At 36.8% G+C, this 27,508-nt stretch overlaps 1 protein-coding gene across 11 annotated transcripts in view; it reads right to left on the reverse strand.

Annotated features, from left to right (window-relative positions):
* The window catches only part of NfI (Nuclear factor I), a 70,164-nt gene extending 48,648 nt beyond the window's left edge, over positions 1–21,516 (reverse strand). For 10 of the 11 annotated variants that reach the window (XM_089739363.1, XM_089739360.1, XM_089739357.1 and 7 more), the window contains exon 1: positions 21,368–21,516. In XM_089739363.1, coding sequence (XP_089595489.1) covers positions 21,368–21,445 — 78 coding nt within the window. In that variant the 5' untranslated portion in view covers positions 21,446–21,516. Of the gene's footprint in view, positions 1–21,335 lie in introns of all 11 variants that reach the window. The other variant, XM_089739359.1, reaches the window with a different exon arrangement.
* Positions 21,517–27,508: the final 5,992 nt, after the last annotated feature.

Below are 27,508 nucleotides of genomic sequence, written 5' to 3' on the forward strand. Positions count from 1 at the left end.
ACGACAATAACCTCGGGTAACATCGCGGGACTCAGCTTCTTCTTCTTCTTCTTTCTGGTCGTTCCCTCAATGCTGAGGATCGTGACTGTATGTCAATTTTCTCCACTCGGTCCGGTTCTGCACTATATGTACCGCTCCCCATATCAATAATAAAATTTAATTTTTCCGAAGCAAAGCTAGGGCGGGTCACTAGTGTACTATAAAATGAGAACTATATAATTTTTTAACTTGCAGGTAGACGGATAGCACTCTATTTTCTAAAACACGGTCAACGTTTAAGAACGCATTATCAATACCGGCTTACTCGAACGAAGAAGGCGGAGATCTTTATTTTCGCTGTTGGTAGGACGTCTTGTGAGTCCGCACGGGTAGGTACCATCACCCTGCCTACTTCTGCCGTGAAGCAGTAATGCGTTTCGGTTTGAAGGGTGGGGCAGTCGTTGTAACTATACTTGAGACCTTAGAACTTATATCTCAAGGTGGGTTGCGGTATTTACGTTGTAGATGTCTATGGATTCCGATAACCACTTGACACCAGACGGGCTTGTCTAACCATCTATGCAATAAATAAATAAAAACATCGCCGATAGTAGATGAACTCACGAAGCAGCTGCCCTTGAGCTATTAGGTCGTGCTCGGTTAACTGTTAGCAAAATCCCACCCCTCCTGACTGATCTCATGATTACCTAGCTGTCTTGGTGAAACTGGAAAGACCTCAGAACCAGTCGTATTGTAAAGGAATACTTTCTTCCAAAAAAATAGCTATCTACATTATTATTTGTGGATTTGGGTTGAGAAAACGCTTTCTGTAGCTTCATTAAATTTTTAAGCGAATTTTCTCAGGACTGATAGTGTAATAACCGGTGAAACACATTGAAACGAATGGCTTAAGGTTTGAATTTTACATTTAAAGATCATCGTAGAGAGTATTTTTCTATGAAAACAAAAAAGTCTCATTGAGAATTGTATGTACCTCTGTAGCGTCAATTCAAACGCCGATGCAACTCGAAATACGCGCGTGTATTTTCGTTTTGAGCTCCTTCTGCGCATAATAACAAGTCCCCGCAGCCAATTCGTATGCACTCCGGTAATTAATAGACGCGTACCTGCCTACGGGAGCGTGCACTTAGCATGCGTTAAGATCGCAAAAGTGGCGCCACACGCGGTCTCCATTCCAACCAACGTTAGGCTGCATTAATTCTTCGCTTTATTCCGGGAGAAAACGATACACGAGCAAACGGACTGCTCCCACGAATAACAAGACCCTCGGAGACGCAGAGAATCATTAGCGGCAGCAATCGTGAAATAAAAAGTCGCGCCTGCACGTTAAGTGCGCCGCCCCAATGGCTCGCGACGCCATTACGACAAAAGAGTAATTAAAAACTCCGATAAAAACTGTCAAGTGAAACGAAAAGGAGTTTCAGAGCGGCCGATGGACGTAGTCCTGCTCAAAAAAAATAATTTGCATCTGTTGGACCACGCGCGGCACCTTGTTGGAGCGTGTTGGCGAATGCTGGCGAGTGTTGGCGAGTGTTGGCCGGCCGCTGCTGCACGCGCCCGATTATTCCCTCGGTTCATTCAATATTTTTTTTTACCGAACGCTGTAATTTCTTGGCTCCGACGCATCCGTTTACATGCCAAACAATAAATTTATTAGTCGGAGGAGTGGCAACACTGAGCTGCGTCACGACCGCCACGTCACAGTACGCGTCATGGATTTTTGACATTTTCGAATTTGATTTTGGAGTGCGTGCGTTCGATCCGTCTCGGTTATGTAACGGACGCCGTCAAGGTGACTCGGCCGGAGCCGCTACCAGATCTATTTTAGTTCGAATTTCATAAATATCCCGTGACAGCTCATCTCTCCCGCGTCTTCTACGGCGGCCATGTTGTTGCGTAACGGCCGGGGCTCAGTCCTGCCGTGACCCGTCCTTGTCGGTCCTCACCGTTACTAACGCATGAGGTAACTGGTGACGCGTGGCTGGCAGCTGGCCGCCCGACGAAAAGTGCGGAGACGCCTCGTACGCGTTTATATTTAGCGACGCGACGCACCTTGAGGGACAAACGGACGCCGGGAATCGACGGGAACCGTTCGCGCGAACTCAAATATCAACCACGTATTTCATTAAATCTTCAAGATCCTAGTATATTTTTTCTTAGTCACTATGACATTAATTAGTCTAACACCATCCAATTCAAACATGAAACCACATGATGTGTTAGCTCCTGTTTGACAGAATTTAAATTTAATTCAAAAAATATTTAAAAGTTCTTTTATCACACATCAAAGACATGACATATTTTGAAATATTGTCAAAATTTTAAAGTAAACCAAAGAAATATCTAGCTAACCTTCAAAAGCCGATGCTACAATTTGGAGATTTATCAAAAAACGCCTGAGCGACTGCCTTATCTTGCCACTACATTCGAATGTACGCAATTACATAAGTACCTACATACATATCACAGCTAATCCTCAATAGAATTAGAATGTCATATAACAAAATCCATAGCGCTCTTAAGACAAAAATCAAAAGACAAAAATACGCGCGTAAAAAAAATCTCAAATCCCTGTGAATAATTTCCGTTGTAACTGCGCCATTCTATTATAGTTTAATGGGTAACGGACGCGCAACCGACCCGTCCGATAACTATCTCATAGCAAAAGTCGACACGCGTACCTATCGCAGCGGATTGACCAACGGAACGTTCCCGAAAATAGGGATGCGCTTTAAGCCGAAAACTAATCATATATCACACAACATATGCGCCGACCAATAACGCTGTCGAAAGCCATACATCGACCTAATTGAATATTACACAGCAATTTGTGTAGCCGAAAATCTGCGCCATATTATGTGGCGTCAGTATATCGTGCAAGCGTGCCGTAAATGCAGTGGCGAGGCGTGTTATGGGGGAAATCGGGTGTGGGCATAGTTGTTTATGGCGTTTTCTATGGGCTTTAATGGTATTTAATATTTTATGGAGTTTGATGCGTAAATTCAATGAAGATTGCGTTAGTGTTTGAAAAAAATTTGATCTAACAGATTTTAAAGCAGAGAGTAGTTGAAAACGATACTTATTCATAATAACCTATTAAAAATAACATCACTACATAGTATAAAACAAAGTCGCTTTCTCTGTCCCTATATCCCTATGTATGCTTAAATCTTTAAAACTACGCAACGGATTTTGATGCGGTTTTTTTTAATAGGTAGAGTGATTGAAGAGGAAGGTTTATATGTATAATAGCGACCCGCCCTCGCTTCGCTTCGCTTCGCTTCGCTTCGGAAACATTAAATTTTATTATTGAATGATAGCTGAGTCCCGCGATGTTACCCGCAGTTATTGTCGTACCGTGGGTGAAGCCGCGGGGCAAAACTAGTCTAAAAAAGTAGCCTAACTTACTCCTTATATCATCAGCTACCTATCAGTGAAAGTCCCGTCAAAATCGGTCTAGCCGTTCCAGAGATTAGCCGGAACAAACAGACAGACAGATAGACAGACAGACAGACAAAAATTGTGAAAAACTTTATTTTGGTGTATGTACCGTATATATATTCATATGCATGTAGTAAAAAGAGGCTATTTCAAAATTACAAACAGACACTCCAATTTTATTTATAGAAAGAAAGAAAGAAAGAAAGAAATCATTTATTCGCCAAGCATAGTGAAAATGAGTTATTACATAAATTAAAAGCAGCGTGTATGCTTTGTCATTATTTGACATGCGAATTTTAGTGCAGTGCATAGTTATAATATTATATAATTTACCATTCATTCATCCATATATGTATAGATGTATAGATAACATCCGTTAAATAGTGGAGAAATCAATAATAAATTACAGTTTCCGAAGCGAAGCGAGGGCGGGTCGCTAGTTTAATATAAAAACAGAAATTTTCAAACAATTGATCAAATAATATATAAAATTAACAAAATACAATTAGTTTGTTTATGGACTTTCACGAAATTATATTCCGGAAGTTAGCAAATGTTAAATTTCCCTTATTTCGTATGAACATTCCTCATATCGGTTCGAAATAGCAAACTACTGTTTACCGAAAATACAAACCAAAAGCATATTTATTATTATCCACTATCCAAACTTACTAATGCAATATATGCAACTGACTGATTATCGTGAGATTTTATAAATTTTATTCAAATTTATTGGCCAAAGTTAACGAAAGCCTACATCTTGTTGTGTCCACTCAATACAACATTACATTTGTTTGGAAGATTTAACATGATAATAAAACACCTGATACACGTGCAAACTGGCTTCCTCGTGCCACTAGCAATGGTTCTGCTTCCTCACCATACATCCGAAGAAATACGGCTATCAGCACCAAAATGTTAATATCAGTCGTCGTGGCCTAAAGGATAAGACGTCCGATGCATTCGTATATAGCGATGCACCGGTGTTCGAATCCCGCAGGCGGGTACCAATTTTTCTAATGAAATACGTACTTAACAAATGTTCACGATTGATTTCCACGGTGAAGGAATAACATCGTGTAATAAAAATGAAACCCGCAAAATTATAATTTGCGTAATTACTGGTGGTAGGACCTTTTGTGAGTCCGCACGGGTAGGTACCACCACCCAGCCTATTTTTTCCGTGAAGCAGTGATGCGTTCGGTTTGAAGGGTGGGGCAGCCGTTGTAACCATACTGAGACCTTACAACTTAAATCTCAAGGTGGGTGGCGCATTTACGTTGTATATGTCTATGGGCTCCAGTAACCACTTAACACCAGGTGAGCTATGAGCTCGTCCAATCATCTAAGAAAAAAAAAACAAGATTTTTTTATCGCTAGTGTAGGCGAACATGTGAACCCACCTGATACTGAGTGGTTACAGATGCTGATGAAGGTCGGTAATGCCATTCTAGTTTGAAGATGAACATGTCAAATAGTTAAGGAAACACCGCCGAGGAGAGTTCATTCAGAAGCCGGATGCTACGTGGCACAAGGTATCTGGTGATACGCGAGTGCTACTAGATAGTTTGGATGAACTCCGCTCCGATGGCGGGCGGTGTGATGATAAGAACCAAATACGGAATCATCTCAAGCAGTTCCTTGGAGCACGTACGTAAGTACTCCTTCATATGCTCTGTCAAATATTCATGAATTTATCACCGACTAGTGGCCCCGCAGTAGTCGAAATTCGACTATAATTATTTAAAAATATAAGTTTAAACATTATTATGGTTCTATTGTCAAACATTATTATTAATTCGATAATTTAATCACAGTGTTCGCCAAAACTGCACTATAGATAAATAATATTAAAGACAAACAATATTAATCTATTCTCAATTCGACCACTGACTTTAAACAATAACAAAAGTTTCACAATTGACAGTAAACAAAGAGTATATTTTTATGTATGTGTTGTGTCAAACACATGGTAGTGTGTGTAACGCTTTTTTTATTGAATTAATGTTTTTTAATATATAATTTAAAAAAAAATTGCGTTCTGCACTTCTTCTCTATATTCTCTATAAGTATAGGAAATTTCATACTCCTCCGCCCGCGCAATTATCGTAAAAAGGGGTACAAAGTTTTTACTTCACGTATTAATATATAGATTCGCTGTACAATATTACCACTGAGAAGAACGTTCAGTGTTCGACCTTTTTCAGAGATGTACATTACAACACAAAATATTTACACAATACAAAATGTACAAAATAATTTAAGTGTATTTAAATTATGGATGCCTGTCACCTATATTATTTATCAATTACAGCCTATAATTCCGAGGGAGGGTTGACTTCAGACAGATATGCGAGCGTGAATAATACCCGGTACACCAAATCAATTTTACAGAACTAATAATAGTTTCAGATATCTTTTCGAAAATTCAAATACATATAAATACATGAACAAACAAACCTACTGTGCAGTCCTATTTGGTTATTTTATTAGTATTCTTGGTCACAAAAGACAGGTGTAAAACTGATTTGATTGTTTTTAAATTTACGAATAAATGATATTTAGATTTATTGTTTTGTCGAGAAGTAAAACCAAACATTTATTATAATACTAGTTAACCCGGCAGACTTCGTAGTGCCTCAATCGATAAATAAAAACCTAAACTTTTGTATAAAATAAACTTAAATATTTAATTCCGAGCATTTTCATAATTATCTACCTTTTAAACCCTCTCTGGACTTCCACAAATAATTCAAGACCAAAATTAGCCAAATCGGTCCAGCCGTTCTCGAGCTTTAGCGAGACTAACGAACAACAATTCATTTTTATATATATAGATAAAGATAATTGGGGACAAGTCACACACGGTTATCTGGCCTCAAACTAAGATTTCCTGTTTTATAGGTAGATAGACGTATTTCTATCTACATTAAACTAAATCCCAGAGACTGTTCGTCTCGTATTGCCCGGATTGAGAATCAAACCCGGGCTCTCGGCCTAGTTGTGGGACCGCTAATGCTGCACCACCAGGTCGCTAGTGTAATGATATATTAGAGTATATTTTCGTATTTATATTATAGACATTATTATATACAAATCTATATATATAAAAATGAATTGCTATTCGTTAGTCTCGCTAAAACTCGAGAACGGCTGGACCGATTTGGCTAATTTTGGTCTTGAATTATTTGTGGAAGTCCAGAGGTTTATAAGGTAGATAAATATGAAAATGTTCGGAATTAAATAAAAATAACAATTTTATTTTTCCGTTGATGTGTTCCTCGTCAGACTGATTCCTTTTGTTTGTTTTAAGTTTATTTTATACAAAAATTTAGGTCTTTTATTTATCGATTGAGGCACTGCGAAGTCTGCCGGGTCAGCTAGTTATAAATATTTACAGTGAAGTTACGGCTGATGGAAGATATCAAAGTGTTTTAAATCGCGTCTAAGATTCTTGTGAATCTACGAAAATGCAACACGAACACCGAATCTCCCTTCGGGCAGGAGCAATCCGTCGTATGGGCTGGTTGCAGTGTTGCAGATTATATTTAGAGCTGAGGTGCCGCATTTAGCTTCGGCTTGCGCAAGGCACCGGCCGCCCGACCGCCTGCTATCGGGGAAATAGCACCATCACGATCAAAGGAAACAAGACATTTTTAATCATTTTAAAACGTAAAGCTAGCTCCACGACTGTGACTGCGATCAGTAGAACAAGAAAATTATTGTCAATCGTGTCTTCTGTCGTAACTGACGAACCAAACCGAATCCAATTTTTTTTTATTTTTTTTTATTTCATTTACTTCAGATTTTGCATCCACATTACATTCATTAACATTTCATTTATACCAGAATAAAAATAAAAATAATAACTACAATCTTGGAATAAAACAAAAGCAATAAATAATTTTAATAATTAATTAAAATAAATATAATAAATAATAATAATAATTAAATAAAATAAATAAAATAAAAAAATCGATAAAAAACAAAAAATCAAATAATAATAATACAAAAACTCAAAATCAACATCAAAACCACCTTAACCTAAAGGCTGGTTTGGATCCAGAGTGCTCAACATGCACACGTGTCCAGTGTTGCATTATTGGGCAGTCCAGATCCATCCATCCATCCAGATATGATGAAGTTATTTTCATTTGTATTCGTGGATGAACGAGGTCGCAGCCTACTAACTGCTAAGTTAAAAAAGACAACTTTAAAAAGTATATATGTAGCTTTATTTTCAATGAAATATTTGAAACGAACCAAAAACCGTAAGATCAAAAGCCAATCACCAATTCGCAGTGTTATTTATCGACTTCCGTAGTAATTGGGTCGTAATGAATTTGACAACAAACAGAAGGGCGTGAAAGACTCTTACGACAGCTTAATTCCGTGAAGCTCTGCGCAAAGCTCACACATTTTGTACAGAATTTCGAAAACATATAGGTAAGTTTCCGTAGTCAATAGAGCATTTTAATTATTATTTTTCGCTCAGATAGGTAGCACGGCTGAGCCCCCCCTAAACACGAACGTAGCTACTTTGAGGCATGAGATTATAGTCTCAATTGTATTGTAAAACGCCTATCCAACTGTTCAAATCAGAATTCACGAATGCATTACGAGAGAAATAGGAAAAAATAAACAACCTAACACCAGTAATCACGCATTCATTTTGCGGGTTTGATTTTTGGACTTTTTACAAACACGTGCTTTTAAAACACAAAATAATTCAAAAAGTATGTATTTATTTTATGTATTTCATTATATATGTACGTGTATGTATATGTTTACGTTATTTATGTGTGTATGTATATATGTAGTCTGATATATTATGTATTAGTGTTTTTTATTTTATTTTTTATTATTGTTTAGATTGTAAATTGATTAGATTGTATTCTTCTACCCACTCATTTAAAGCTTTCCTTCGTTAAGAACGGTTAGCTGGTAGAAAACTCAATTGTTGAGTTAATCTCGCCATTTTTATATCTTATCGCAATTACTGTAATATTAACTTTGTGTACAATAAAGAATAAAGAATAAAGAAATGATGAATTATAAGGATGCCTTTTTTAACTATAAATATTCAATGTTACCGTCAATGAAACTGCTTTGGACCAGTTGTGAATTACTATTAATACTAATGGTAAATCTCAAAATACTAATTGACTCGTTAATGCTGTATAAGGACCTAAGAATCGCATTGACTCTCCCTCCAATCTCTAACTAAACTATCGGCTTATCTGAAGGATGAGGTATTCATGTTCCAAAGACATCCAGACTTCGATCAAACCTCTATAGATGAGCGGCGACACTCCGTGACTCCTATGGCTTTCGCGCTTTTGAATACACTTCGCGACTTTCCAATTCATTTGGACAACAGTAAGGACACAGTGCTTCCATAGTCTCAAACCTGTGACTATTGAGCCGGTATGGGGTGGTTTAGACTGGTATAGGCGCAAGACCACGATTGATTAGATATTATATTATTATAAGAGAATTTTTTTTATTACCCTTGTAGGCAGACGAGTATACGGCCCACCTGGTGGTGAGTGGTTACCGTCGCTCATGGACTTCAGCAATGCCAGGGGCAGAGCCAAGCCGCTGCCTATTTAGATATTGCTGGCTTTTACTGATGGTAGGACATCTTGTGAGTTCGCACGGGTTGGTACCACTACTGTGCCTATTTCTGCAGTGAAGCAGTAATGCGTTTTGGTTTGCAGGGCGGAGCAGCCGTTGTACTGTTACAAGGGAGACCTTAGAACTCAGGTCTCTAGGTGGTTGGCGACATTTACGTTGTAGTTGTCTATGGGCTCCAGTAACCAATCAACACCAGGTGGGCGGTGAGCTCGTCCACAAATCTAAGCAATAAAAAATAAAAATAAAAACTTTAACCGACGTCACTAGAAAATTGCCATCGAAAAACCGATCTAAACCACAAACTCGGAAAGATAACAGTCCAACGACGCTGTCTGCCGATGACAATTGTTCAGATAGTTCTCCACGAGATACGATATCTCGGGCAGGTAGGGGTTCTCCTGGAAAAATATTATTTTTAAAGAACTTTATTGAATTTTTTGTTTTTTCAAATGAAATGACTTATTAAAGCACTTTACCGATAAATGAGTCGTGACGGCTCGAATTCAGACTTCAATTCGACTATAAAACTTACAACCCCTAGCGTTCAAAACTCGACCGTAGTGACTGATACATTTAGATTGAGATTCATTTTATGTAGGACATTTTTTCTGTTGTTTTTGGCATTTTGAAGAGAAACATCTGATTATTTCCAATATTGTTTTACGAATAAGAAGAAAGCTCATCAATATCAATGATAAATCGAAAAAAAAAAGGTAATAAATTTGAATTATTGTGTAAGTAAAAATGATTTTATTGTAAAAAAAGCCGTGGGGTGCATGGTATCAATAGTTATAAATATCTTTTGAACAGATTGAGTAGAAGGGTTATTTAGATAATATCCTGAAAAGCACCAAACGATTTCTTTTAAATTTTTCTTGTACTATTTATAATTAAAATTTATTTTTTATTTTTAGTTAAATTTTCATAAAAGCGTATTTTTTTAGTTTTTTAAAATATTTATTTTTTATTTTTAGTTGAATTTCTATATTTTCAAAATTTTTCAAAGATTTTATCTTGATCAGTCGGTAACTTATCCGAGAAATAGGTGATCGGCGCGCCTGGTAGTTTCCCTTCTTGGTCTTGACGCAGACACTCCGGGTCTCAGGAAAAGAAAAAATCGCTAATCCTGATTATCCTAGTAAGGATAACGGATCAAAACTGTGTAAGATATTGAATTGTCATCGGTCCTTAAAAAGTATGCCAAATTTCGAGTAAATCCGACATTTTGAAGGGGGTCAAAATCATGTTCAAAGATATCCGTTACATACTAACATACGTATGAAGCTAATAAAAGCGTATTAATAAAAGAATAAGATCCATTACAAATAGATGAAGAACTGACAGAAAAACAGCTTTATCTTTTTTTTAACTTTTTTATTGGCAACACTAAGGTTTGTCAATTATTTAACAAACCAATCTCGACGTAATTGAAGGACATGAGCTTTAATTAATTAAATATTTTCGTACTTTCAAAGAGAAACAAGTACACGACCAAAGCAACGGTGAGCAGTTACTGTAGCATGTTGACAGGGGCATAGACAAGTCACTGCTTATCCCTTAAAGACTCTTTTAAAATCCTGTTTGAAGAATGGTATGTCGTAACACTTGTACAGTACCGAGTATATTTCAGATCAGGGAAAAAGAACTCTAAACTATACTCTAAATCCAACTGTGACTTGACGCAGTAGATTCAGATGGTAGGAACTACCTCAGCTCCGAGAGACAACGGAATCATAGTGACCAGTTCTAAAGAGACATTCAATTTTTTGTCTCTTTTGTTCTATTCCATGAACGAAAGAATACAGTCTACCACATAGTTGTTGTAGAGTTATTAACAAGGAGGTAAAAAAGTTCCTCTTCCCTGGACGGTACTTGGCAACGTTTCCATGTGTACTGCCAACTGTACACGGTCCGGCCTGGCCTTGACACTGCCATTCTCAATGTCACTCAGCGACAGACGAAACTATGGACTAGCGTTACAGAAATATGAATATACATGATACTTGACACTCGTGTAGTAAGATTTTAAATAAATTCTTTCGCACAAAAACGAGGCAACGGAAGGATTTCATGATCAAGCTGCCAATAAGCCAATAGCCGCTGCCCCCAAGACTCGATTGTGTTAGTCCAGTCACTTGTTAATCGTCCATTAATCGTCTCGATTATTCGACTAAATGTTAATTTTAATCGAGAGCGGGTAACACCGAACGGAGTTGCGTTAGTCATGGCGGACGAACGTATAGTCACTCTATTCTCTTGTTGACCGCACTAGCACGCGGTGGTCATCCACAAACACATTGACTTTAAATCAGCAATTATTATTGCAATCCCTGATTACTTTAGTAATTTAACCGTATGTTAAAGCAGTGAAAAGTCGATACTACAGTCTATATATTTCAATGTTTCCTGAATATAAGCCCTCATCGTAGACTCCTATGCTGAGGAGTTCACGAACCACCAACGGGCGATGCCCCAGCCTCCCGCCACCATGATACATATTTAATTTATAATTGTTCATTAATTTCAATTTTGCATTTTGTTAGACATAATAATTAGAAAGGATGCTTAAAATGCTTCTCGATCCATGACATTCAGAATCCGTTTTAATCTTCAAATATATATATATTATTTTTTTCATTCAAATGGGATATTCAGCCGATAGAAACTACGAACGCGAATATTTCAAAGCTTACAGACGAAATCAAATGCAAAAACTAGTTTCAACTAAACACCCCGACGTCCCATTAAACTTAACTAGGTCGTTACAAGACGTGAAGCAATTTCTGTGCGAGTTGTAACTGCGATGCTAACAGACGGAGCTGCTCATAGGACGTGTGTAATGAAGATTGTATAACTTTCGTATTCAAATGTAATTTTTAAAGACGCTCATTATTGCGGTATGCGTTGCAAGATGGTAGAGCTGGTCCTGTCTATTCGGTGCTGATAAGATGAGGCAGGTAGGCAGCGGCTTGGCTCTGCCCCTGGCATTGCTGAAGTCCATGGGCGACGGTAACCACTCACCATCAGGTGGGCCGTATGCTCGTCTGCCTACAAGGGCAATAAAAAAAATAAAAAAAAATAAACTTTAGGAAAATAACGCCGGCGGACCGAGGGGTAGCGATCATTTGAAAGAAAAGTCATTGAGTGGTCATCGCTGCGTTGCCTATTTTCATTGCGAAACATTCAGCCGCCTCGTTCAGAGGAAGTGGTCAACCACATCACAATACCGTGAGACTTTTCTTTCGTGATCACGGTCTGGTCTATGTGATGATCGTGGTCATCCTTACAACCCCTAACATCAATACCGAACTAAAAACCATAAGCTTTTACTCCGACAAGACGTCCAGTGCAATCTTGTCGAGCAATGCAACATTGTTCGAATCCCGCAGACGGGTATCAATTTTTCTAATGAAACACGTACTTAACATATGTTCACGATTGACTTCCGTGCTGAAGGAATAACAATGTGTGATAAAAAATCAAACCCTTTTATGAGTCCGCATGGGTAGGTACCACCACCCTGCCTATTTCTGCCGTGAAGCAGTGATGCGTTTCGGTTTGAAGGGTGGGGCAGCCGGTGTAACTATACTGAGACCTTAGAACTCATATCTCAAGGTGGGTGGTGGCATTTACGTTATAGATGTCTATGGGCTCCGTTAACCGCTATGCAATAAAATAAAAAAATTAAGAACCGTCTAGCTCTGATTTCGAAATAAAGACCTTGAAAGACCTTTATTTTTCTTTGTATCGGTTTTTCTGAATCAATCTTAGGAGTGATTCTGATGGGATTCTAATATCTCAACAACCGCATATTATTATTATAATCCGGTAAAATTTTAGTAATTCGTGAATTTCTGAAAAATAGACTAACAATAATTAAAATTCAACCCTCTGTGGTTTTCATTAGCACGATTTTTCTTTTATACTGAAAAGGACTCGATCCCAATTCCTATTCGGCGAATGTTTCATTAACTTTGTGATATTTTAACACGCTCACAATGTCGAGCCATATAAGGCAAAACTACTACTAAAACCTTGTACGTACGATAAAGGAATATTATATAAAGAAAGTCCTTGACAGCCCCTTGTCCTTGGCCAGTGATTAATGACGTCAGGGGAATGTAAACAAGGACTCTTCCGGGTACATGATTTGACTCGAACATTCTATGATTTATTGAATCTTCTGTTACTACAATAGTTCCCATGTTATTGTAATTAAGAAAATTAGAAACAACATAGATATGGTCTTTCTATTTGTAGGTAGGTATGTGAAGGACATGTTTACAATACGCCGATATGTTCATACGTGTAGACAGCACGCGGCGGCCGTAAGCGATACTACTGGTGAGAGAGTAGTGGCTGTGGATGTGAAACCACGTCTAACGACAGTCGCAGTGAGGCGAGGCCCGACTCCAGTTACATATTTACATATAAAAGTTTTCAAGAGTCTAAAAATGAACAGTTCATCTCGGATTTGTTTTATCATTTGACGATTTTCTAATTTTCAAACACAATATTATAAGTCAAAAATAAACAAAATATTACATTTGAATTTGGAATCTGTCATTTTTATACGATTGCTCATTGAGTTTTCTCATTTTGGCGCCAATACATTGTACAATATTTTGCGATATTAAAATGGAGTGGGGTGATAAAGAGAACCGAATCGCTGTGATTGCATTACACAAAGTAGGTATGGAGCCAAATGCAATTTTTAAAACTCTCCATACGCTTGGTATTTGTAAAATGTTTGTGTACCGCGCTATTAATAGGTGCAATGAGACCTCTTCTGTTTGTGACAGAAAAAGATCTGGCCGTCCACGTAGTGTTCGTACGAAAAAGGTGGTCAAAGATGTAAGGGAAAGAATTCGAAGAAATCCTGTCCGAAAGCAAAAGATTTTATCTCGGGAGATGAAGATAGCACCTAGAACCATGTCGCGTATTTTAAAATTTGACTTAGGACTTGCAGCCTATAAGAGACGTACTGGTCATTTCTTAACTGATAATTTAAAAGCGAATAGGGTGGTAAAATCGAAACAACTACTGAAGCGGTACGCAAAGGGAGCTCATAGAAAAATTTTGTTTACGGTGAGAAACATTTTTACAATTGAGCAACATTTTAACAAACAAAATGACCGTATTTATGCTCAAAGCTCTAAGGAAGCTTCCCAATTAGTCGATAGAGTGCAACGTGAGCACTATCCGACTTCAGTGATGGTTTGGTGGAGTATTAGCTATGAAGGAGTGACTGAGCCATACTTTTGTGAAAAAAGTATCAAAACATCGGCACAAGTGTATCAAGATACCATTCTTGAGAAGGTAGTGAAGCCCCTTAACAACACCATGTTCAATAATCAAGAATGGTCCTTCCAGCAAGACTCGGCGCTAGGTCATAAAGCTCGGTCTACGCAGTCTTGGTTGGAAACGAACGTTTCGGACTTCATCAGAGATGAAGACTGGCCGTCGTCTAGTCCCGATCTTAATCCGCTGGATTATGATTTATGGTCAGTTTTAGAGAGTACAGCTTGCTCTAAACGCCATGATAATTTGGAGTCCCTAAAACAATCCGTACGATTGGCAGTGAAAATTTTTCCCATGGAAAGAGTGCGTGCTTCTATTCATAACTGGCCTCAACGTTTAAAGGATTGTATTGCAGCCAATGGAGATCACTTCGAATAAGCTTTTTATACTTTAAATTGTTTTATATTTATGTATTAAACTAACACACTGTAAAAGTAATAAATGTTATTTGCCATAGTTTTTTTTTGTTTTCCTTTGTAACAGTATTTATGACCAGATTAAGTATATACTAGCTGACCCGGCAGACTTCGTCGTGCCTCAATCAAGAATTATAAGACCTAAACTTTTGTATAAAATAAACTTAAAACAAACAAAAGGAATCCGTCCGACGAGGGATACATCAAAGGAAAAACAAATTTGTTATTTTTATTTAATTCCGAGCATTTCCATATTTATCTACCTTTTAAACCTTCTTTGGACTTCCACAAATAATTCAAGACCAAAATTAGCCAAATCGGTCCAGCCGTTCTCGAGTTTTAGCGAGACTAACGAACAGCAATTCATTTTTATATATATAGATAGATAGATAGATAGATTACCAGAAAATTTCAACACTCAAATATTACGTGAACGCCTTTGCAAAAAATATATTTGTTATGATGTTTTTGTATCACACAATGAGCTGCGGCTTGAACTGCTAATTAATTAGTGACATTTATTGACTGTCATTTATTCTATTGGCTCATGGAAAGTTCATGGAAAAACTGTTTAACCGTTTTTAAGCAAATTTATTTTTAAAAGTTGATAATTATACTATTCGATTACTAACACTTTAGTTATGCCAACACAAGATTATTAATAGACGACTAGTATTATTATTTACTAGAAAAAATCAGGCATCCGATTCCTATAAGCCCTGGACATACAGTGAAGTCCTCATATTGGCAATTAGAAGTATTAAGATATTGTAATTTATAATAAGTGCACATATATCCTTTTAATCCTATTGCTCATCTCCCGATGGGAAAATCAAAAATATTAACAGAAAATCCTATCTGCAATAACAAGTAAGTTGTTGTCTACAACACATCAAGAAACATGCCCATTTTTATATGAACAACGAACAAACAGATATAAAACTGAGGTCATAAGTGTATCCCTCCTCGGAGGAAATAAAAACCAAGAGCTAATAAATAAGAATAGGCGAAGTTGAGAGGCGATTAATAAAATGAGATGCCTCGACAGAATGGCGCTGCCTATTTTCGCATTGTAAATTAATGTTTTACTTTGGATAATTAGTAAACGCTTCTTTAAGTAAGTGTTATTCTTTCGTATTGAAGAAGTTTTCGCACGACAAAAACAATTATTAGTGTGCTTTGATTACTTTGGTTACAAGTTACAACTAGCTTTACGTAAGTTTATTACAATGTGAACATTGAAACAATAATGATTGTATTATTTTGTATGCATCAATTTTCGATTTAAATCAATTAAGAAAACAATTTGATAATTACTGTTGTCTTACAAACGATTGTATCATTTAAAAAATATATCACAAACAAAATGCTACGTTCTCACTGGATATTAATTTATATTATATTTATTATCATATTTACATTATATTATAATACGCAATTGAGACCAAGACTAATAACCTTAATGCGTGCGACGATATTCACATGTGACTTTGACATCCTGGGACCACTTAGCATCGAGCCGTGAGCACTTTCATCCCTTAACACGATAAATAATGTTACATTGTGAAAATAACTTAATGGATATATTTCAGTGACGCTACGAAAGAACTTCAGCTTGTTGATTTGAAATAAGACAAAAAAAACACATACCTGTAATAATCCAAGTATTCACTTACTGTTGCATCGACCGCCGGACCTGCCACTAACATTCTTAAAAATAAACCCTTAAAGGTGTCGAACAGGCAACTAAACATCCTAACAATACTCAAGGTATCTGTACCTTCTACAAAGTACCTGATAACTCAATATTGGCTTCACAAAACAGCTAAATATCGAACTAAGCGAATTTATAAATTTACTGAAAGGTCGTGCTTGTGTTGATACTTGAACACCAATTTTATTTTTACACTCCCGAATTAGCCAGATATTTTTTATGCAAAAAAATAATATAATCGCTTTGAAAAATTGTAATCAAATATTTCCTCAAAAAAAATCTAAATTTTGACTTAATCCGACTTTTTCTATATAATTTTAAAAACCCTCTAGAGCGATTATTTTAATTTTTAATAAAAAAACCACAGAAAATTAATCATTAGTTTGACAACTAAGTAACCTAATAATAGACACACACATACTGAAATATTGTAGCTGCAAAAGTATTAATAAACAGACACTTAGATTAAATACTCTCATCTGAAAAAAAATCAAAATCATTGAAAAATAATTCACGTAACAAATTGACCAATTGTAAATATCCTTTATTACTAAATATTTTGGAATTAGCATAATAATTAAATGATACTCAATTAAATCACAAATGTATTGTAATATAATTAAACGTATCTTAATTTCTGTTGTTGTCAGTTGTAATCAGAATAGAGTATTTAATATTGTATACTCAGGCTTTACTTTACAGACATTCAATTGAACGTTAAAATACTTTTTGTTACAGTAATCCCAATAAGTTTTTAAAAAACAAAACCATAAAATACAGATTTCATTGCTGGAATTATTGATTACGGGATGCTCTGTACGGATTTCAATATTGTTAATGTTCAATATCAGAGCAAGGAAACAGAAACAAGGACCAAACGAACGTGGAACAAAAAGTATTTTAGCGGCTGATAACATAGACACTGAGAAGATTTTGAAAAGGTAAGTAAATAAAAATACACCAATTTCCAAAAATCCATTGCACTGATGGAGTTGCAGAGATTGCGTATTGAAATTTAAAAAAATTGATTACGAATTAACATAAAATCAAATAACGAGAACGTGCATTACATTCTTGCGGGGGTGCATTCAGGAGTCATGCACATATACACCGGGCGTACACAAATATCAGAGAAAAACGGGAGGAAACACGAAGTCTATTTAATTACAGATTACTTATACTAATTTTTAAGCTGTAATTATATTACGGGATTACTAAAAAAAATTATTATCTAATTGAAAATTTCAAATAAGTCATATTCCCATTTTTCTTGATTGTATAAAATTAAATATTTGACGTGCCATCTTTTAATTTTATTCATTTATTAAATCATAATGTTTACGTTTTTCTAATTACACATAAGTGTGATAAAAAATAGAAAAGATGACACAACTGCAAATAAAATAATAAAAATATACATATTATGTACAATCATTGATGTGTGAATTTAAATATATTTTTATACTTTAATTACGAGCGTAGATATCTTTAAATCATTAATGTAGTATTTAAAAAGGTAATCTCCCTTTAAAAATGTATTTAAGAGTGCAAAGTAAAAAACCGCAAATAACAAATAATTCAATGCACTTATTCACACGAATACAAAAAAAATCACACGAACAATAAGGAACTAACAACAATTATATACGATTAAATATCAACATTAACAGTTAGTGAAAAACATTCAAACACCGAGTGGCAAGAAAAAGGTGTGAAGGAAGACACGAGGGATAGACATTGTATAGAGTTTGTAACACGGATGCGACGCGGATCGCAGCGGCCCCCCGGGTATTTTTCGGACACAATATTACTAACATTGATTACACACTAAAATGTGGACACGATTTTAACAAATGTATTTTATGTGAACAATTTAGATTACACTCCAAAATGGTTTTTTTTATGTCATTAATCAAACAAAATCATAATGTGTGTGTGTTATGTGATTTCCTATGGTTTAGGTTTTTATTTGTATTGCGTTCTTTATTTATTGTACGTTATATTTGATGGCATAATCATGAATAGAAAATAACTGATGTTGTATAAATTAGTTAGATTAAGTTGATTAAACAAAACAGATCTAAACGTTTTAAATCTTTTATATTTTTCTGATATTATCTGATTTAAAGAAACTTTTATGATTCATTATTAGATCCAGAATGAAAAATACTCTTATCTCGGAAGCAATGAACAAAGTACTACTTATTGAAAGTCAACGCCAGGAAATTCTGTCTGATATTGAAATTATTATTAATATTATAATCTTATTAAAATAGCGGACTCTACCAAAATATTAACATCGAAAAAAGCACACGTCCCAAACGTCTGCCCGCAGCGACCAACGCAATAATATATATTTCGTGCCGATTTAAAATGTCCCTATTTCACAATTTTTATAGTTTTAAAACCGGCGAATGTAACGTTTTATTGGCGTCCCAAAATATTTTAAGTACATTAACACTGACAACGGACTAGAGACGTTTGTTTGTAAGTCAGGAAATGTTTGGGAAAATAATGTTAAACTTCTTTCTATTTTATCGTTTTTTATTACATACAATCAGTGGTACGTCCGAGTCTTCTTGATACAAAATTGAGACCTTATCTGATCTCTATATTGAGATGAAGTAATTGAAAAATATTTTTTTATGTGCTCAGAAATAGAATTCAGGGGATATAGGTTTTAACTCAAAATCATTATTACGATCGCCCAAAGTATCTTACACTTTCTAAGGGGTGTTTTTTATAAAAATAAATCTTTCATCATCTCGATGACCTGTATATCAGCGATCATGCTAATAATTAAATAATAATTATAATTTCGTTTCACTTTAGTTTAGCCTAGGTCATCTCTATATTGGCCCGTCGTAGATACGTTGTAACAGCACTGCACTACCCATTAAAGGAAACACAATTTTCGCAGACCGAATGCAGTTCTTGCTGCGAAATTAAATTAGGAATTCCAGTTATCTAGCGATGGTTGTTGTTCCGGTTCCGTTGTCCGCGCTGAGCTAGCGTTGGCAGGGGTTGGCGAGGGTTGGCGAGGGTTGCTCTCTGGCGGCAATCGTTGTTGGCCTTGTGTTTGAAGTAAAATTGACCGTTTCGTTTCCGTGGACAGATGAGACTTTACTGTTTAGAATTAGATAGGATTAAACTGACCAAAGTCAGTTTAATCAAAAATCAAAATTTTTCATCGACTAAATATTTGAACATCACGTATGATAGAGCGTATTATGAGCCAGCCCGGGTTGTTTATATCATCCTGCCTATTTCTGCTACGAAGCATTCGTGCGTTCTAGTCCGAAGCATGGAACATTTATACTATTAAACTTCGATTTTAACCTTATTGCTCTAAATGATTGACAACTCAGATCAGGTGGACCGTAAGCTCGTTCACGGAGCTTTGCAATAAAAAAATAGTAAGCATTATAGTTTGTTATTAATTAAAAAATTATTAACATTAACCGTTTTATCATTTACGTATTTTTCGATCTCGCTTAGAATAAGGTCTATTTAACGTTTATAAGCGCTACATAATGATAGAGACGTAAATATAAAATGGGTAAAATTGAAATTAATTGATTATCAAATGATATTGAATTTATATTTTAATATTAATTAATAAAGAAAAAAAATTAAATTTTGTTCAACAAAAAATACTATTGATTGGTGAAAGTAATTAAAAAAATAACAAATCCACTAAAATAATATTCCTAGATGAATAAATTCCTATTCCTAGTAGGATGTATTATGAAAGTGCTTTTTTCGATGTTCGAATCCGAGGCGTTCCATTAGCAAAAAGCACAAAACTGCAGATATGAATGGGCGTTATGCTACGCTATGCCGTATTTCCCCTGCAGTCCCACATCTTCGTTCCCATATCGATTGCCATCCACAACGCCATTATATAAATCTTATCGCCCTTTTACTAATAAAACTTTAGTTAGTAATAACGTTACTGTGACGCTGTAACGTAATAAGATTATATGGAGCGTGCTCGTTTATATTTGTATGGAGCTACCGTATTCCTAACTGTGCAAATGTACTATATTTTAAATCTCATTTTATATTTTAATTACTTTTAAATTCTTTGATTTTCTTTTGTTTTTGGATTTTGTCTTAAATCAGTTTAAATTTTTTTGAAACGTTTTGTTTATTTTTAATTATATCTTTACGATTTGATACTGACTTGAAACAAAATTAAGTCTGTGTGAGATTTGAAAAATATATTAAAGTTTTAATGAATAAATGTAGTTTGTATTATTAATATTTGTTAATTAAATTAGAATAATAAAATTGATTAATTGATATTTAAATGGAAATTTTGTGTAATACGTAACTTAAATCTTTTCAAACGTACATATAAAATGTATGTGTGTATTTTGTCTCAATCGATTCCCGTAGAATTTTCGTTATAACTATTGCAATAAACAGCAATGACATGTAATGAAAATAAAAAAAAACTTAGATCGTAAAATTTTGTAGTTGGGACATCGAACTCGCAGCCAATTCTTACTTTAACCATTAACCGTGGAGTACGGGAGCCGGAGAGTGCTCAACTGTCACCGCTGTTTACTTGGACTTCTATCGATCTGTTTACACCACACATACACTCCCGGACCCCTTCTCCCACTAACCTAACCTCACTTCCGAAGAGCACGTGTCAAAGATTAGGAAAAATATTCTGTAAATATTGGAGAAAATCTCACGGCACGCGATCCGCTTTCGATCGTCGGCAGAATGAAACGTCCCCAAAATACCCGGGCGGCTGACGCGCACAAGCGACACCATAGCTCACAACATCTGTTAATATGATCATTGTTAATTACATATGGGTTTTGTTGTTAATAATTGTAGCCACCTGTCCCGAGGAGGGCGCTTGCAAGTAGGTCGCTACGTCGTCCACCATGCAGGCTCGCGGCAGCTCGGGTAGGAACATAGTCCGCTAGAGGGGGCGCATGTCGCGTGCGGCCGACGCGGCGCCCCGCGTCACACTGCCGCCTCGAGCCGCCCGCTGCCCGCCCTCGCTCAGGGATGTCACACACACCACAACCATCACTACACGCACATACGTACATATATAAATGTGACAATTGTAACTGTGTGCTTAGCATATCCTACGCACACACATTCACGCATGTCATAATTGAAATTTATTGGAAAATATTATGTAATTTTGTATTTCAGTTTAATAATTGATACTTTCACTATTCGAATTAATAAAAACCCAACATGAAATTCTATACACCTCTTACGCATAAAAAACTAGGTGACAAACAAAACTTAACATTTTTATCTTGATACTGTGTGAAACTGTGAAAACGACTTTAGTCGCAGCACAGACAAGCGAAAATAAAGCAAAATTATTTTGTAACACATACATAAACAAGCTTAAACCCCCTCGATACTAAGATGAATAAACCATGAAAACTGTTCTGCTAGTCTACCTATCAAAATCAATAAAACAGGAAAGCTCGCCACTCATATAAAAATAACGTTTCGTCTACATAAGTATTTAAAAATGAACTAAATACACGTTGAATCTACTACGTTTTTTTGTTTGCTAATTATCCAGCAATAGTCGTAACCGAATTTATAAACGCTACATTATAAAATATAAAAGCAACCTTGGTGTCAGCCCTATAGTACGCCGTAATGCATTCGGCACTTGCTGCGTCTCGGCGCCGCTCGGACCCGATCGGTACAAGCTCGGGCACGCTCGGGAAACTCTTTCAAATTCGGAACACATACATGACTTATCTTTTCGCATCGTATATGGGATAACCACCTTTATGTTAAGATGTATAAAACCTAAATTTGGACGTATTTATCAATGTTCAAGTACACAATTGGACTTAAGAAATATCCTAATTTATTCACGTCTTCTCTTGCTAATTTTGACTTTAAACCTGAACGTATAGAGTCGTAATTGAACTGCATATTATTTTTCAGCTGACTCGTCTATAAATGTCACATTAGAGCTGCGAGTGTGTGCGTGAGATGTGAACACGAATTGGGCGGAACTGGGCCGAGTTTTCGGGCACTTTTAGATTGTTTTTAAGATAATTTTTATATTTTTTCTTGCCCTTGACTATTTGTTATAGGGTTAGGCTTGACAGACAAAGGTCATCAATTCGATACGAATAGTGTTAATGAAAGTAATGCGCGAGTACCCCGGCGTTATCATTAGCCGTAAAACTCAATTGAAAGACCGCGAATTCATAAACGGCCAGAAAACGTTCTGAAAACTACATTCGTAATTTTTTTAAATGGTCTACCCGTGTAGTTAATAGTAATGAACAATTTTTTTAATCCACGTTGTGTTCAAGATTACCAGAGACGAATTCTTCAGTAGTTACAATGGTCTAAGAGAGCCCGTTACTTGAATCAAATTATACAAATAAAAATAATGAAAAAAGCGTATTAAAAAAAACACGCCATATGATTCCATTAAGACGTCTCCAAAATCTTTAAGCTCGTTATTATATTGCCACCGACAGATTGATAAGCCAACAAAATGTATATACTTATTGATGCCCATAGAGATACACACCCTGTATATTGACCACATATTAGATTTATTCAGCCATCAGCCCATTTGCGCTAATTCGTTGTTATTATTCCCACGTCTACGTCTCTGGTGGACGTGGTCGTCATCTGTCTAATTTGTTTTCTGTTTTGTTTATGTGGCTAGATGTGCTCACAGCCCACGTGGTGTTAAGTAGTTACCGGAGCCTATAGATAGTTAGCAAGCGGTCGTGGCCTAAAGAATAAGACATCCGATACTAATTTTTTTAATGAAATACGTACTTAACAAATGTTCACGACTGACTTCCACGATGAAGGAATAACGTCGTGTAATAAAAATCGAACCCGCAAAATTATAATTTGCGTAATCACTGGTGGTAGGACCTCTTGTGAGTCCGCACGGGTAGGTACCACCACCCCGCCTATTTCTCCCGTGAAGCAGTAATGCGATTCGGTTTGAAAGGTGGGTTAGCCGTTGTAATATACTGAGACCTTAGAACTTATATCTCAAAATGGGTGGCGCATTTACGTTGAAGTCGTCGTGGCCTAAAGGATAAGACGTCCGATGCATTCGTGTTGAAGCGATGCACCGGTGTTCGAATCCCGCAGGCGGGTACCAATTTTTCTAATGAAATACGTACTCAACAAATGTTCACGATTGACTTCCACGGTGAAGGAATAACATCGTGTGATAAAAACCAAACCCGCAAAATTATAATTTGCGTAATCACTGGTGGTAGGACCTCTTGTGAGTCCGCACGGGTAGGTACCACCACCCCGCCTATTTCCGCCGTGAAGCAGTAATGCGTTTCGGTTCGAAGGGTGGGGTAGCCGTTGTAACTATACTGAGACCTTAGAACTTATATCTCGAGGTGGGTGGCGCATTTACGTTGTAGATGTCTATGGGCTCCAGTAACCACTTAACACCAGGTGGGCTGTGAGCTCGTCCATCCATCTAAGCAATAAAAAATAAATAAAAAAAGATGTCTATGGGTTCGAGTAACCACTTAACATCAGGTGGGCTGTGAGTTCGTCTACCCATCTAAGCAATAAAAAATAAAAACTGCCTATTCATGTTTTTTTAACATTCTCATTGAGGAGTAGAGTGTGAGAATACTCCTCAATGAGTTTTCAATTTTTGTATATTTAGATATACAAAAAGTTAAAATCTTCACTAACTTAAAAATGAGTTTGTAAACTACATTCGATCTAACTTGATATAGACAAGCTTATGAGACAACTTAGAAAGTGTTACAAACTTTTGGCATAGTCAACGGGCACACAAACAACACACATGTATCTATCTATAGCATTTAAAAACTTCATTATAAAACATTATCAAGCTTTCGGAATGGTTTGGCCAAAAGCTTCACTTTATGCGTACACACCTTTTATTTCGTTACGTAGTTAGCTCATGGCTCACTTGCTGTTGACATGCGCCCATGGACAACGACGTGGATGTCAACGCCCACATTGAAACGTGACGTAAGAATTTCAACTACATTCAATAACGATCAATCTCTTCAAACCTTAATATATTTTTTTTCTCGTGGGTTTGAAAAGGCCTGTGGGGAAATATACGACAAAGAGATCTTCCACCGGCAGACCGACGGTCCAAATGTTGTTGTTCGGAACTTGTATATATACAAGCTTATCTTGAAAAGGTCGTAAGCGAGATTCAGGCATCTGTTAAATAACTTGCATTGTATGATGGCTACCCGCCACAGGCTTTCAGAAGGGTTGCAGGGTATACTCCTTAAATATAATTCACTCACTCACTCACTACACGCGTTGAAATCTACTCGCGTTGCTAGGTCCTCGTAGACCGTCTACGGACGTAGAACGGACCCGCGACGTAGCGCTACGTCGTAGAGTTCGTCTATTCATTAAACAGAGACATGCCATTAGGGCTTAGTGGTACTGAGCATAGTAAATACCGGTCCGGGTGCGAGCCTGGTCGCGTGTAGCTAATATTTTCTGACTTTTCTGTTTAGCTAAAGTGTTTGAAGCCGTATGAAATTTATAACAGACGAGATATTTTTGAATTTACAGGTGCTAATTAAAGAAAGTGATAGCCATTTGGTACGTGAATAGTGTTTACGGGGGCTCATAATATCTGTACTCAAGATTTTAAAAGCAAATGAAAACAATTTCACCGCCTACCTGATGTTATGACAATACTGGAGTCCATAAATACTATGACGTAAATACGCTGCATTAAGGCATGAAGTTAAAGACTCAAGTACATTGAAATAAGGGTCTTTGCAGCGAAATTAGCTAAGATGGTGGTACCGCACAGACTCGTAGAGACTCACAACACGCCCTACGACTATGTACCAGTAAACTTCAACAGAAAACCGGCTTTGAATAATATACGTGTAACTGATTAGCAAGAGTTACATAAGCGCTGCGCAATGTAATGTGCAAGTATTGTACCAGGCATAGACTAGTTAAGGGACAGAGAAAGCTCATGGTTTTAAAGCTCATCCCTGTTTATTGTATGATTTACGGTAGGCAGCGGCTAGGCTCTGCTCCTGGCATTACTAAAGTCCATAGGCGACGGTAACCACTCACCATTAGGTGGGCCGTACGCTCGTCTGCAAAGGCAATAAAAAAATAAAAATAAACTACTGTCTTCCATCTTTTTACCGTGAAGAAACCTCTTCGTCTTCTTTATTAGAGACTAGCGACCCGCCCTCGCTTCGCTTCGGAAACATTAAAACACACATGAAACAAAAAAAAAAAAAATAATTAAAAAAAGTAGCCTATGTTCATCAGGGACAATGTCGGCTTCTAATGGAAAAAGAATTTTTCAAATCGGTCCAGTAGTTTCGGAGCCTATTCGAAACAAACAAACAAACAAATCTTTCCTCTTTATAATATTAGTATAGATAGAAAATTAATATGATTGAAAACGTTTACATTTCGTCTGAATACGTTACCAGTTTCATGTAGTTTCTAGATTTTTGAAAACACTTATCAGTAGGTGGATGTGAGTATGGTTTATTCATAACTGAACTTCCAATCTTCATTTTACTAAAAATTGCTTCCAATCACAGACTAACATCTCGATAAGATGTGTATTTAGTAACAGAAAGATTCACGTATCAAAAATCGTGATGAATTTTTCACGGAGAGCACAGCTTTAAAAAACAGCACGGTTGAAGCCGCGTGCAGACTAATAGCGTCCTAAATGTGAACGAATGCATTCTCTGTCTACCCTACAATCTGTAAATAATCAGAGAGCAGTAAATCTAATACAGTAGCGGCTGAATCGTGTGTCGTATATTATATTAGGCGCAGCACCCGCGACTTACTGGCTTAGGACTCTTCCACACTTGCAATGGAACGCTCTAAGTTTGGTCTTATCTTCACGACAACAACTTGCATTTTATATCTTTTTTTTTTACTCCTTAGATGGGTAGACGAGCTCACAGCCCACCTGATGTTAAGTGGTTACTGGAGCCCATAGACATCTACAACGTAAATGCGCCACCCACCTTGAGATATAAGTTCTAAGGTCTCAGTATAGTTACAACGGCTGCCCCACCCTTCAAACCGAAACGCATTACTGCTTCACGGCAGAAAATAGGCAGGGTGCTCGTACCTACCCGTGCGGACTTATAAGAGGTCCTACCACCAGTAACTACGCAAATTATAATTTAGCGGGTTTCATTTTTATTACACGATGTTATTCCTTCACCGTGGAAGTCAGTCGTGAACATTTGTTAAGTACGTATTTCATTAGAAAAATAATTGGTACCTGCCTGAGATTCGAACACCGGTGCATCGCTCAACACGAATCCACCGGACGTCTTATCCTTTTAGGCCACGACGACATAACGTTTAAACTTATAATTTCAATTAATTAGAGTCAAATTTCGATTACTTTCTTACCACTAGTATAAAGTTAACGCGTCAATTGAATTACAACAATGTCTCTACTATCTTGTATAGTATCCGTGAAGTTTTTTGAAAACATCAATAGTACGGTTGGGCATATGGGACACATTTATTTTACTTACCTTGTGGTTTTTATTTATTTATTTTTTATTGCCCTTGTACGCAAACGAGCATACGGCTCACCTGATGATGAGTGGTTCCAGTCGCCCATGGACTTCAGCAATGCCAGGGGCAGAACTAAGCCACTGCCTACCGCTTAATACTCTGGTTAATACTTGTGGTGAATGAGCATGCATACTACGTCAATGCCACGAGTAGTCTACATGCCACGTAGCTGCTGGGACGAAGGTGGATGGTACCGTGAGCGGATTATACAGTTTTGGAGGGGCTTGGTACAAAGCTAGAAATTACGTGGCACAAGATGAAGGGGCACGGAGAAAGCATTGCTGTGAGGCGACTACTGTTAGTGGATTGTATGTAACGATGTCGGTCCACCTCTAGGACTTAAAAGGCTACAGTTATTTCGTTACGGGTCATCTGCTTCCTAGCGCAAAAAGAAAATCTGCCACCA

This window comes from Bombyx mandarina, chromosome A1 (assembly GCF_030267445.1).
Source record: "Bombyx mandarina strain Sakado chromosome A1, ASM3026744v2".
NCBI lineage: Eukaryota > Metazoa > Arthropoda > Insecta > Lepidoptera > Bombycidae > Bombyx > Bombyx mandarina.